The sequence below is a fragment of the Falco naumanni genome, chromosome 4 (assembly GCF_017639655.2).
Source record: "Falco naumanni isolate bFalNau1 chromosome 4, bFalNau1.pat, whole genome shotgun sequence".
NCBI lineage: Eukaryota > Metazoa > Chordata > Aves > Falconiformes > Falconidae > Falco > Falco naumanni.
Window position 1 is genome coordinate 104,726,899 of NC_054057.1, and position 13,704 is coordinate 104,740,602.

The window sequence follows — 13,704 nt, forward strand, 5'->3', positions numbered from 1 at the left end:
TATACAATATATTAAACAAAGAAAGGGAAGTATAGAAACAATCCTTCTGCCCTGTAGGGACAGGATAGGAAGCTGTTGGCATTTTCCAAGCATTCTGGATGGCGTCTCTAGATTATGGAAACTGCCACCTTCTCAGAGCTACACAGAGCTGGGTATCGGGCCTCAGAAGATGTGTATGTTCTACTTGCACATTCTCACAAACGGAGCTGAGTAACTGCATTGGCAAAGATTATGCAGTTCTGGTCAAAATTCCTTAGGGCACCCCAGCCCTTTGTGGATGCTTAAAATGTCACAGGGGCAAACTACTTATTTTCAATGTTGTGTAGAAGGTCAATGTTTGAGAAGCCTACACTTGGCCTAGAAGTTGTGCACAGGCAAACTACATAATACACTAGTACTATTTCAAACAACAATGAAAGTCAGAAGTACAATATAGAAGCTGGAAATATTTAATTCATTATTAGTTAAATTTAAGATTTTGTGTTTACCTGCTGTTGCATTAAGTGAAGTGGTAAAGCAGTGCGATGGTGGAAATTAGGAGACAGTGGTATGTCATCTTGACTACTTTGTCGTCGGAGGCATTCAAAGTTAAAGGAAGATCGTCTATTTGCTACAGGGAAACCATAATTCATTAGGAAAATACTTGCCCTCAAAGTCTATAATTTCCAGAATTCCAGTGTGATTCAACTATCACACAAATAAAAACACATCCCCCAGTAAGAAAGTTGTGCTAACAGAAGCAAGCAGCTGGTTATAGGATAAAGATAGATTCATCATATGAGCAAACACAGTCCTAGGTAGAAACCATATGAGCAGCCTAACGTGACAGAGCTTGAAGCAGCTGTTTCACGGCACAGGCTTGTGTTGTGCAGCAGACTGGTTCAGACACTTCAGAGTTTTACTGTAAACTGCTATGAGCAGTTACAAAGAAGTTTTTCTTTCTTCCCCTTGGGTTTAAACTCTAATGAACCAGACTTCCCAAAGGAAATACCAAATCTCCAGTTCCTTGGAAGAAATGTGCAATACAAAAAAACATATCCATGTCAAAGTTGACTTGTGTCAATTCCTGATGGTTTTTTTTGTTACTTATGACAATGATAAGCCATGGTCTCTGCTGTTTTCTATGCTGTTGTTACTCATGTAAATACTGGAAAGGAAAAAGTAGAAATCTAAACTGGATCAAGACGTTTGGCTGATGTGGAAGTGTTCCAGCGGGTCTTGTTGAAAGCCTGCAGCACAAGGGGAAGCAGTGCATGGGTATCATTCCTCTGCATTAGCTTCAGTGTGAAGCAAGCCTGGGCGCTGAACAGCAGCTGGAATCCAGATATGTCCTCACAGCTGCGAGCATCATCGTGGAAATCTGGAAAGAGCCTGACTGTACAAAGCAATGATACCAATCTGTGCTCTCTTGGAACTGATTGCAACTATTCTTGGTATCTTTTTTCCGCAATACCAAGAATTTTGTGAACAGAATTGAAGCATTAAGTGCCACAAACTGAGGATTCCTCATAGCTATCACCAGACACTTAATGCTGTTCCTTAAGATGTTCCTTAAAGAGCCAGTAGACTAAAATAAGCACTTCCAGGAGGTGATTCAGTTCACTTAATACAGCCTTTGTGTCTCTTTCCATTGTCTCTATGGTAAATCCAAATACAGGAATGTAAGCCTTAGCTCCTGACCCTAACAAATGCTAAATGTCCCAATACCAAAATGAATAAAAAGCAAACCAAAAAGTCCCCTCATCCAAAACAAGACACTTCTTTGCACATGCTTCTGCCCAGGAAAGAGTCTGAAAGAACATCTTAATCATTTCTCAGTACACTTCTGGAAATTGCTAAAATACTGTGGTGATGAGTTCGGTATAAAAACCTCTAGAATGTGTGACACAGAGCTCAATTTACTAACTCAGTACTTAGCCAAGGCACCGTGTGTTACATTAACTTGGGCTGAATCCAGATGCTAGCAGAAACTTCAGTGCAGTGTCGCAGGTTTTACTTTTTTTCTTCTTCTTTTTTCTTTCTTTACATGAGAACATCAAGGCTTCCTCCCCAGGCCAAACAGCCCATATACTAGTTACAAATAAAAGTCTTGAGCTGCTTTTAAAATCTGCTGAGATATTGAGCCTTTAAAATTTCTCAACTGTGTCCCTGAACATTAAGTAAATGGTTATGACAGGAGGTCTGACTGTGCTCTCGTGACATTATACTGTCGTCCAAGGACTTCCTGCATTACCCTCAGGCAACTTAGATCAGAACTAGGTCCTCTTATCTTGGGATATCCTAGGATATCAAATAATTTCTTATTTAGTACATTTATCTAGTCTCTTGTACATGAGATAAAAAGCGTAAGCTTCCTCTGAAGAAATACTGTCATCAAAACTTTATCAGAAAGGTTAAATGAATCCCAAAGGGTGAGTCACAGGAAGACTTCAACCCTCCCCTTGCAACGCTTCCATGGGAAAACCCCAGGAAGTTTTTTATAAGAAGGTTGTTCTGCAATGTATGGAATGGATATACAAAACATCCATCTGTTTCTTTGCCTTAAAATTCCTCTGCTATCAGAAAAGCTTGTAGGAAGATGTACAGGAGTCTCCTTTCACACTCTCCCCTTTGATGTCTTTTCCTTCTGCTACTGGAAGAGGGCTAGCAGCTTTCTGTACATGTCACCATCATTCATCTGAGTTATTTACTCTCGATAGCGCAAGACTCCTATTTCTGCTTTTTCCATCTGGGCCCCATAAGGTCAGAAAGCCAAACAGCAGAGACCATTACTAGTCTTGTTGTAAGGAGCTGAGTGCCGAGAGCGAGGAACCAGCACTGATGGTATCACTGAAGAATGCTTCCTTTATCAAATGCTAACATATTTTGCTGCTGCCCTTTATACAGCTTTCTGCAGGTTTAAACAAGTCTGAGACTGTACCTCAGACACTGTATATGATCCCACTACACTTGTCTCTGAAACACTTTTATTTTTTAAACCTATACCTGCATTTTCTTTAGGGTGTCTGAGACAGGAAAGGACTGAAACTCATTTTCCTACCCACAGGGTCCTTACAGTCATGCTTCCACAGATACATAGGCTGTGGCTCTGGCTGCTAGCAAAAGAACTCTGGTTTTGCTAGAAAGCCAATCCACCTTATAGCAGCCAAAACGTGGAGACCCTTCTAGAAATGATGCTGTATTGTCTTGTCTGGATGGCACGGGTTAGACGGCATCAGCCAGAGGCGCATGATGAGCCAGAGCCAGTAACAGACCCGGCTGGGCTGGCTACACTATGCGTAAGAGTACTCTTAGGGACACTCCGCGGCTGCATGGAGCTGAGTGTTGTTTCTTGTGCACCAACAAGAAAGAGCCTTTGAAAGAGGTTTATTTTGCACTTCACAATCTCATGTGTTTCCTCTCTGTGAAGTGTCAGAGGTCAAAGACCAAAGATCCAAGAGCTTTGAGTCTGTGCCCAGTTTCACCACAGAATTAGCACTGCTGATATCTGCAGTATGGCCTAGAACATACAAACCTAAAAGCAGAAGATAAGAAGCATGAGAGCTTTGAGAAATGCAGATAAAGCAATATTGTGCTTGAGTTAAGGACAAATAAAGAGAAAGATCTAAAAAGAAGAATAAATGGAAATTAAAGAAATGGGTAGAAAAAAATCAGTTGACAACACTAATTCAATCTAATTCTTTACATGGAAATACTAATTCTATACATGGAAACATTTTCTCCCTCAGAAGAAAAACAGAATATTAAGCGTTGGTCCTGAGTGGCAGAATAAAGTACCAATGAGAATCTGAAATAAGTTGCTTAGCTCAGGATAACACTTATTTTTCACAGGGACTTGAGAAACTCACATTAAAAAGCTAAAGGCACTTCAAAAGTAAGGGGACAAAACCCAAAACCAGAGCACCATTAAGCTCGCTCTTGGTTCTCTTTTTCCTGAAAATTATCCTACTTTAGCCTGTAATATTTACTAGAACAGGACGAGGCAAAGCTGTAAATGGCACTCATTAAAATGTCATTAAGCAGCATGACTGGTAAGGGACAGGGGAGGCGCCCCCAGGTGCATCACTGGAGAGGCAATGCCCTGACTCAGGGCAGCACTGCACCCCTGCGGGTGTGAACACAGGGCACACGGATTGCAACCCACTGAGCAAAGCTTCAAAGCAAACCACGTCTGCGTTCTAGCTTGCTCTTTCTTCATGTGTCACATCAAATCAAAACTGGCAATTAAATTTGTATATTTACAAATATGAGTGAGGCAAGGGATATGAGAAAGACTGACGTGTAAGCCAGGGTCCATAGATTCTCTGACCATTCACCTCAGGGTGGATAGATATTTCTGCTACACACAATTATCCACTAGCATCAGTAATCAAGAAACACCATCTTTGAAATCCAAGTTCAAAAGAAACCTTTTTAAATTGTAATGTGTCTGAATGCATTGAAGTCATTCTAGATTTGCAAACAAATTGTTCTTAGTATACTTACGTGTTGGTGTTGGAGGTAGCAGCCGTCTCCTAGGAGATCTTTTTGCATCATAACAGATCTGTGAATCATCTTCCTCAAAAAAACCATGTGGGTGATGGTAACCTTTCGGTCTCTCAAAATCTGAGTCATGGCAGTGATATCTACAGTGGTGATCGTATATATGCCTGTATTTAAAATACAATAAAGAAAATGTTATTTCAGTGAGTTTTTATAAATTGATCAATTAGATTTCTTCTAGATTTTCAAATCTTTCTCCAGCACGATAACCAAGCATTATATTATATAATTACATGACTCAATTTTAAAATCCAGTTTTTATGTATGCAAACTGATTTTGAGACAGCAAGCATACCCCTTTTTACTAGTATAGTTACAATGTAAGTTCTCAGGTAAAATCAAATTACATTTTCAATGAAGTTATTCTTATCAGTACAGACTAAAATGCAGGATCTCAGTTGTACACTGCTTAAAAATAAAAAATAAAAAAAATACTGTGTTCTACTCCTGTCATGCTCTCTTGTGAACCCTGGGTGATGCATGGGAGCACAGAAACTCAGAGAACGGATTTAAGCCTTTTAAATTCTGGATACTTCCTTGCTGAAAAATAAATCTTGGAAAGGTGTTATTTGACTGTAATTATCATATCAAAAAAATTAGCAGCCTAAGCATTCTGTAAAATTTAGCTGTCATGCAAATCTTAACTTTTATGCAAACGAACAAGATAGAGATTAGGGTGCCAATCTTTCCAGAATTCAGATGGTGAAGCAAGACAGTAGAGGAGGAGGAGGAGAATTAAACATGTCTGGCACTTGTGCATATGCACTTATGGGTCTAGAGATAAAATGACAATAAATTCCTCTACTTCGGGGCTGGACTTGAAAATAAAATTTTTTGACAGAATTGGAGGATATTTTTGAGAAGGTATTGAATACACTTAGCAGAAGAGAAACATAGCTACTGTAAGGAAGATGAACACAATGCACTTGAGATCTTAAAAAATGCATATGTCTTTCCACATCATAATGAGAAGGTGAATATTACGGAAGTTAAATAGATCACAAGATATTTGGGAAAAAGGTGCATTTAATTTTTTTTTTTTTAAATAGGAAGCTTTTCAGTATAACTAAATATAGCTTATGTTCCATGACAGGGTGATACTCAGAAAACACCAGAACAATCTCACATTTTGAAGACTAAGTCAGGAATATCAGGACTTCTTCCCAAAGCTGCACCCAAACGTTGCCTGAACAACTGGAAACATACTGTTTATGAACAGGGGTTGTCCCAGTGCAAAGTTCGGACCTGCCCTGTCACTGAAGCCATCGCTGCCTGAAGCCAACAGCATGGTGCGGTGCTCACGTCAGACCAACCTGGTAATGCTCAAAGCCAAACGACCTTGAGAGCTACTGTTCTAAAGTTAGAAAAATCCACTCTAGTTCATTTCTGAAGAAACTGTGTGAAGTAAAATTTCAGAGAAAAGCTTAAATTTACCAGAATTAAATCAAGGCCTTTTCTTCATCAACCTGAAATTAAGATATTGAATGCAAAGATCATGCAAGTTAAATACCCAGGATCAGGCAAAAGTTGTTAAAAACCAGTACCAGCCCTTGGAAAAACCCCACTGGACAGAAATAATGTAATTAACTTGATTAACTTGATACTATTCCAAGTTTTGGGCAGAGAAAACAGAAATGAGATAGAAAACTGAGAGAAACCAGGTTGCAAAACTAGAACTCTGCAATTACAGCAAGGAGCCTCAGATTAATACAAATTTGGATATTATGCAGTAATATGAATTTCTAAGAAATGCTAGTTGTTGCCTAAAATTCAATTGATGGTGTTTCCATAAAACCTATGAATAAAACTTAAAAAAAAAAAATCTATTCCAAACATGTAAAGTCCAGGACAACTATGACAGTGTTTGTATTAAGGAGAAAAAAAAAAAAACGGTGCCAAGAGGAGAATTATTAATAAAGAGGTATAATGAGAATTTTCAAAAGGAATTAATCCAATTCTTTACTGGTCCAGCTAGTACTACCTTATGTCAGTCCATAGTTTATTAGTTTCACCTTTCTAGTTAAGTTAAATTAAAAGAAGAAAATAATTTCTAAAAGTTCTTCTACCTGAGTTTGGTCTGTCTTCCATTGTATGTGAAATTTTATTTATAAATGAAATACTTCTTTGGTTATGTACTACCTAGTTTATACTCAGTTCAAAGGAGCTTTGTGCTTTCCTTTGAATCTGGTACAGAAGTTTTGTTGAAGTCAGCGCACGATGCCAAATACTAAAGATCTTTGGTCCGCACACTATTCCTGTTCACCATTTCACTTGCCAGCAGTTATGGAATATTAATGTCATTACAGAATTTTCAGTATAAGCGTGCTTAGTGAAGCCTTTACAGATATGTACCTAATTAACTGAAATATTTTTTCCCGTTTAATATCCTCACCTGCTTCCTGACAACATACTGTCTTCCTCATAATATTCTTCTCCGCTGAAATATTCCTGCTCTCCCAAATAATGATCATCATTGCAATAGTCTTGAACTTCACGTTCTTCACGGCAAATAGTAGGTCGACGCCCATCACCAGAGTCGGATCTGTAAGTAGCAAACAATTATTTTTTAAAATATTTTATTTATATAAATTATATATTGTATGTTTTATACACATGATTGCACAGAACTGCAGTTCACAACATGAATATACTACCTCTCTCTTAAAGATGATCTCCCTTTATTTCCTTATGGTACAAATAGGAAACTAATTAATACAGGGATGCTCAGTGAAGTCAAATACATTTAAGATGTTTTTACAAAACATAAATTCAGAGTACTTTGAAGAAACACAGCCTCTATCAAATGCCTGAATTTTGTGGAATGGGTAAAATATTAAGGAGCACTCACTGAGGTATTCCAAGAAAAATCTGAAACGGGTATGCAAATCTAGACATGAAAAACTAACACTGAATTTAGTAATGCACTTGAAATAACACAGTGTATCCTATTTTTAAAATTTGTCTTGGAATATATTCAGAGACATAAGACTAGGAAAGATTTTGGGTCCCCTATAAATGGAGCTCTATATATTAATATTTAACAAAGCTAAAGCCAGTGTTTTTTCCAGTTTTTGCAAGCAAATTTTAAACAAGGGCTAGCATCTTTTGCCTGTTGAAAACTGCATAAACCTGCCTGGACTTTTAAAAGGGCTTGAATAATTTTGGACTTTACCAGAAGTTTATTCTTTCAGAACAGAAGGGCAATTTAGAAAATTTAGAATTTAGATTTTTAGATTCAGAAATTATCACTTAAGTTACTGAGCATATACATTGTCATACAGTTAATTTTGAAAATTGTTCTAAAGAGAAAAAGAAAGAGAAAAAAGAGAAACTACTCTGTCCTCTTCAATTATGTCAGAGCAATATCAACTCACCTAATATATGTTTCATAGTAGCGGGTTCTATCCAGGTAAACCATGAAAATAAGGAGAAAGATATCTTAAAATCAGGTAGTTTAAAGAAATTAATTGGTGATTATAATGTCTGTGTTGTAACTAACAATTTCACTTTAAAGAAAACCACTACTTTCAAACCTTATTAAAGTTAAGTACATTTCCCATACATCAGACCTATATTTTAAATACATTTCATACAGAAGTAGGCAACAGAAATGAAGCTGAATACATAAATTAGTATCACATAGCGTAAGTTTTCTTATAGAGTTTTTAAAATAGATAAATTTATTTAGAAGCAAAAACATATTTCTAAGTTTACCTCCTACTGCTTGGCCTTCTACGCTTCTCATGATCAGTTCTGGAGTATGAATGGTAACCGTTTTCGGATCTATGCTCGTGATTTCCAAAATTTGTGTGTTTTCCATGAAACACTTTGGAGATGTTGGCATTATTGAGATTGGCATTCGTTGAGTTTGGAACTTGCTTGCCTACTGAATTGTGATTATGATGATTGTGGTATACAGAATTTCCTGCCTGAGTATATATATTTTTCTCGGTATCGCTTGCGGATGGAATTGAAGGCCGCTGAACATGTAAGGGACGGTGTGTGGTGTTGATCTGTTGAAACGAATCTCGTCTGTCACTGCTAATATGGTTTATGTGGTTGCCAAAAAGGGCACCATTCCTCTGTTTTAGGGGAAGAGAAAGAAAAAGTTAGATCACATACCTTAACAGAACATATTTTTGACAGTGATAACTTTTTTCTCGCCTACATGCATACAAAAGTATCAATTCAAATAAACTGTGACTTTTCTTTCTAATTTTATTTCCTGAAGTGATGTGAAAGTGATAATGAAACATTTGTATATGAGTCAAATCAACATTGTTATGCTGTGATCATTATTCTTTTTCCATAAAGCTAAATGTGACATCCAGCTTTCTCCACATCTCATTATGCAGGAGAAAACTAGATTCCCATACATGAACATGCACCACCTTCCTCAGAAAGGCACGTGTCTGCTTCATTTTTGAGAACACTTTAGTGGAATTCTCTCCTATTCTCCCAGAGCATCAGTTTGCAACAGGCGTCAGTCACTCAGACAGGATGGAGTGCCATGCAACAGCTTGCAAGCATATCGCAAGTAGGTAACGTTACATTTCAGTGCTTCCATACTTTCTTCTTGCAGAGGTACGAGAAAGAGTAGTAACTCTTTGTCAGCCCTGAGAGTGTAATGGATGGTGAAAAAGAGGATGAAGTGCTAAATTATGACTCTTGACATGCAGCTCTCTTTTACATCTGACCCAGATTATGTAGCCTCCCTGTCTAGCCAGGTGTGGGTCTTGGATGACAGCAGTTTATCTTGAAGCTCAATCTAGGGAAGACAGGAGGTAATGATGGTTGGCAGAGAAATGCATCTATTGATGGTAGCTGCGGCACTGTCTTCAGTGCCACATCCTCCTTTTTGGCAAAGGACAACAGCAAGCTATGTGGCTTCTGACATAAGTACTGCAGAAGCATGCTTTTACATCTGCTTCTTCTGAAATGCTTGTGAAAAAAAAAGTTTTCTTGCTGTCTGAAAAATGGTTTGCAGATCACTCCTGATTATAACACCAACTTTACGTGCTCACCATTAGACTGAATATCTATAGTGTAAAAGAGGAAAACTAATCTTTCTTTCTGATTGATTCTTATTGATATCCCTCACAGGAAACTGGAAATGGCATTTATATTTTGTTGACTTCTATGTAATTCCAGGCATTCATTTTCAAATACACAGCTCTGTGTCTGTTGTGGTTTGGCTGCACAGGATTTCCTTCTCTTCTTTCTATCTACCACTGCAGACGTTAAGACACTTCCAGTTTAAACCTTGCCACTATCAAAATTTAAGATGGCAAGGTTCATACCTTTTCTTAGCATTTGCTTAAGAAAAAAAGAAGAATTAATGAGAAAGAATTAGGGGCAGGAAGCGTTTCTTAAATTTACAGTGAGATGCAATTGTCCTGGTAATACCATTTTTTTATATATATATAAAAGACTTATTTAGAATGTATTTATATTGTGCTGATTTGAGGGGGGTTATATTATTATTATTCCATATTCAGGGATAAGCTCATTCTTTAATCTCATATTATATGACAAAACAATTCACATAGCTGTGTTCTGACATTACTTTATAAACATCTTCCTCCTCCTCTGGATTGTTTTCCTCTGGTTCATCATCTTGCAAGTCACAGGATATAGCTCGGCGTATTTCAGGGCCGATATCATGAAGTGTCCTTAGTCCTGCCTAAATCAATGACAATATCATAATACATTAGGAATGCAAGTTCTTTTTCGTTCTTTAATTACAGGTGTGTAAATTTATTTCAAAGGACAGTTAACAAGTTTTCATATCCTGACATCCACAGAGGACACATCCTACTATATGTCTCTTTACTCTTATTAATAAAAGGCTTATGTTCCAGTACAACCCTCTTGAGGTGATCATGTCTTTATTATCACCACTCAGATCCTGACTAAAGGACCACTGTTGTGTATGGAACTCTATGAAAATAAAATTCATCTTATAATAAAGTATAAGTAATCAGCAAGAACTATAATAAAATGCATTTCAATGAGATGTATATTTAATGTTAAGAACGTGTTTGCAGCCTGTGTCCACAAAGTAAATGCAAGGAGTTCTTTGCTATAGCAACAGCAGTTTTAGCAGAGCTCAGATGGAAAAGAAAGCAGTGAAATAATTCCAGCTCATCTGCACTGCACTGTGATATGCAGAGATTTGACTTAAAGCTTTACTTTAGGACAGAAACCCCATCTAGCTACAGCAGAATGCACCTCGGCGTGCATCAGTTCATATTCCTCTCAACCCTGCTACCACAGGCAAACTTTAGGGAAAGGACTAAGGCCAAAACTGCCAAGGACAGACCTGCACGTTATACAGAAAACAGACATCACACTCAGGGCCAAGAATTCAGTGCTTTTGTATAGGCCTTACTTCAAAAAGGAGATATTTTTCCTGTTTTAAGTCTGGCTGTCATGGTCTGAAGCAAAAAAAGCAATCTCGTTCTTCCCATCTTATTTTTATCTCCTCAGGTTCAGAAGAAATCACAAATTTATTTGTTTAGCCCTTTAGTAACACCACACTTATACTAAAAATCATGCACAGCACTTGGCTTAATTCTTAATTATCATTTAAAAACCTGATTTGTTAAATTGTTTTTTTTTTTTTCATATTTTTTGATACAGATGTGAGGGCTGTCCCAGCCTATCCGAGCTGTACTTCTACGGCACAACAGTGACATTACATGTTACTTGCCATGGGGTGACACGAAGATGTGTAGAGAATTTTGTGTGTTTCAGAGCTCCAGACGGAGCTGAAGGACCTTGAAGGGCACCAGGCATGGCCTGGTTCCAGTCACACTGCCCATGACACACATTCCCTGGAGTACACCACAGCATCGCGGTCAGGTTCCAGCTCAAAACAGAAAGAGCTGGTTTGATGGGGAGCAAAACGGCATTTATGCAGCGTGGGCAACCAGAACCTGGAAAGGGATGAATCCAGCAGCTCTGTATCTAACAGTGTCCATTTGCTACAGGCTCCTCCTCAGGCTTCACTCCCAGCAGAATTTCACTTCCTGAAAACAGCACTTGACTAATCATATTAGCTACATGTATTTCACAATTATATTTTCTTCCTCAGGGATGAACTTGGAGAGTTATGCTATGGAATCAGGCTCTAAAGATCATTTACTAGTGAATCAAAATACAACAGACATTTCATGAATACACTGTGCTTTCTCCCACCTCTTATGCTAATTGCATAGTTGAGACCTTAGCAAGGTTGCTAACATCATCATTTTATAAGGTGTTAAAGGGAAGTAAAATTAACACTTTATGGTACAGATTTCAAAGTAGAAGACCAAAGGCTTCAATTTATTTAGCAGAGGCAAAGGCAGTATTTCTTTAGCAGAGGATTACTATTATATTTCAGTTGTTCAGTCATCAGCAAGAATAGCCACTTCCATTTCACACTCATTACCTGCTTATTTTATAGCAAAGAGAACAAAAAAGAATGAAAACCCCCAAAGCTACACAGACACTTCAACATAAAAATAAACAGAGGTTAGTATGAACGGAATACAATGCAAGAACCACTAAAATAAGAAAACAAGCATGCAGAAAACCAGCTGAATAGACCTACGCTATAGCAGTGAACATAAGAGACATAGTAGTCAAGTCCTGGTTCCCCAGTGTCACTCATCTTCCTAGAGCCCATCTTCTAACGCCGGAGCCGAGCGCACTGCTCTACAACTACACGAAAGCTCCGTGCTTTCGGTCAAAGCCAGGCTCCCCTCACGCCAAGCCTTTCTGCGAACACAGCACTCTCAGACAGCAGTATTATAAATTTTAATCCTGACAAAAACTAGCTTACATTCCTGTCTGCCAAATTGTGACCAAGTCCCACAAATATATGCCTAAAAGCTGAGAAAAGCCATGTGTTTGGCAGCAATGTACTGAACAGTAATTTAACTTTGATTACATTTCCAATTGCCTTCTGGTTTGCTTCTTGGTGAATTAATCGTTCTTTACTAAAGAAAAAGCAGGCAGCTCTTATCATCTCATCTCTCCTCAGTAATACTCGTTTTCACCTAACAGACCTCTTGCAACGACACAGGCAGCAGTGGAAGACTAAAACCTGGATCGCTGTACGTAAAAGTATATGTTGAACCAAACCAATCAGCTGTATTCACTCACAGCCAGTTTTGAAGCCACAGGTTCTCCAAGCAACACCTGCCTGCAGAATTAGAACATTCCTCAGCTGATTTGCTGTAATAGAACTACCTACAACAGTCTTGTGAACGCTATCATTAAAATGACTAGTCTCACGTACTGTCTCATTTTACCTGCTGTGATCTAACAGTATTCTGAGTAACCTAAGAACAATTTTTATTACAGGAGAGTGCTGCATAGAGAGACAAATTCTCACGTGGAGCTCTTGCTGATTAAGTCATTCGTTTGCTAGTTCAGCCAGCTACCGCTGACGTGGGGCTGATGTGAAAATGCAGGAACTGTTTTTTATTTCTCAGTAGGAAAATTCTTCCTCTGAACCACATCTAATGTCTTCTGTGAAGATCATAGAGGTAGCGTGGACTGATAAAACATTGGACTTTACCTTCAAGCACTTCAGAAGCAAATCAAAGATCTCCTAAATAAAAGAACATACACAAAAATCAAACCGACCTCCCCCACATCTCGTCATTAGTTTGCAGGGAAGAAGGGTCCTTCTGATGCATTTCCCTACATAACGTTGCCCATTTCAGTCTACCCAGCAAGAACCCTAGAGGCATCATAACACACAAGAGGGCAACAGGAGTATACATTGGCCTCCATTTATGAGGTTCTAAAAACTGCTAGATTTAAATCATTTCTTTTCTCAGAAAAAAAACTGAGTAGATGGGACTTTTCAAAAAGAGAGCCTGGATAGTGATTTGTCTCCATTTGCCAGAGGCATGCTTGTTTCTTTTTCACTATGATTGCCTAAGTTCTTCAGATGCAATTATTTCTCTAGGAGAAACTTATAAGACCTTTTGTTGCTATCACATGTAACTATTCGAGACTAGCCACGTTCCTGAAGCATCATGCTATAACGACTTTCAAGAAAAAGAGTCAAATCTGAGTGTTACACAGAAATTACTTCCTCACAGTCCTTGAGCATGGCTTATCAGAGCTGCAGAGGAAAGGAAACTGCAGCTAAATCCACTGTCC

The 13,704-nt window shown here is 38.2% G+C and overlaps 1 protein-coding gene and 1 long non-coding RNA gene across 11 annotated transcripts in view; one reads left to right on the forward strand and one right to left on the reverse strand.

Annotated features, from left to right (window-relative positions):
* The window catches only part of CACNA1D (calcium voltage-gated channel subunit alpha1 D), a 235,551-nt gene that overhangs the window by 3,738 nt on the left and 218,109 nt on the right, over positions 1 to 13,704 (reverse strand). For all 10 annotated transcript variants that reach the window (XM_040591589.1, XM_040591583.1, XM_040591588.1 and 7 more), the window contains 6 exons: positions 10,109 to 10,225; positions 8,257 to 8,624; positions 7,917 to 7,943; positions 6,935 to 7,084; positions 4,486 to 4,649; positions 489 to 610 (listed from right to left, as the gene is read on the reverse strand). In XM_040591589.1, coding sequence (XP_040447523.1) covers positions 489 to 610; positions 4,486 to 4,649; positions 6,935 to 7,084; positions 7,917 to 7,943; positions 8,257 to 8,624; positions 10,109 to 10,225 — 948 coding nt within the window. The remainder of the gene's footprint in view (positions 1 to 488; positions 611 to 4,485; positions 4,650 to 6,934; positions 7,085 to 7,916; positions 7,944 to 8,256; positions 8,625 to 10,108; positions 10,226 to 13,704) is intronic.
* On the forward strand, positions 7,025 to 10,405 carry LOC121087017. The gene is made up of 3 exons (XR_005827500.1): positions 7,025 to 7,086; positions 8,898 to 9,079; positions 10,290 to 10,405. It is a non-coding gene; the product is annotated as an uncharacterized LOC121087017 (long non-coding RNA).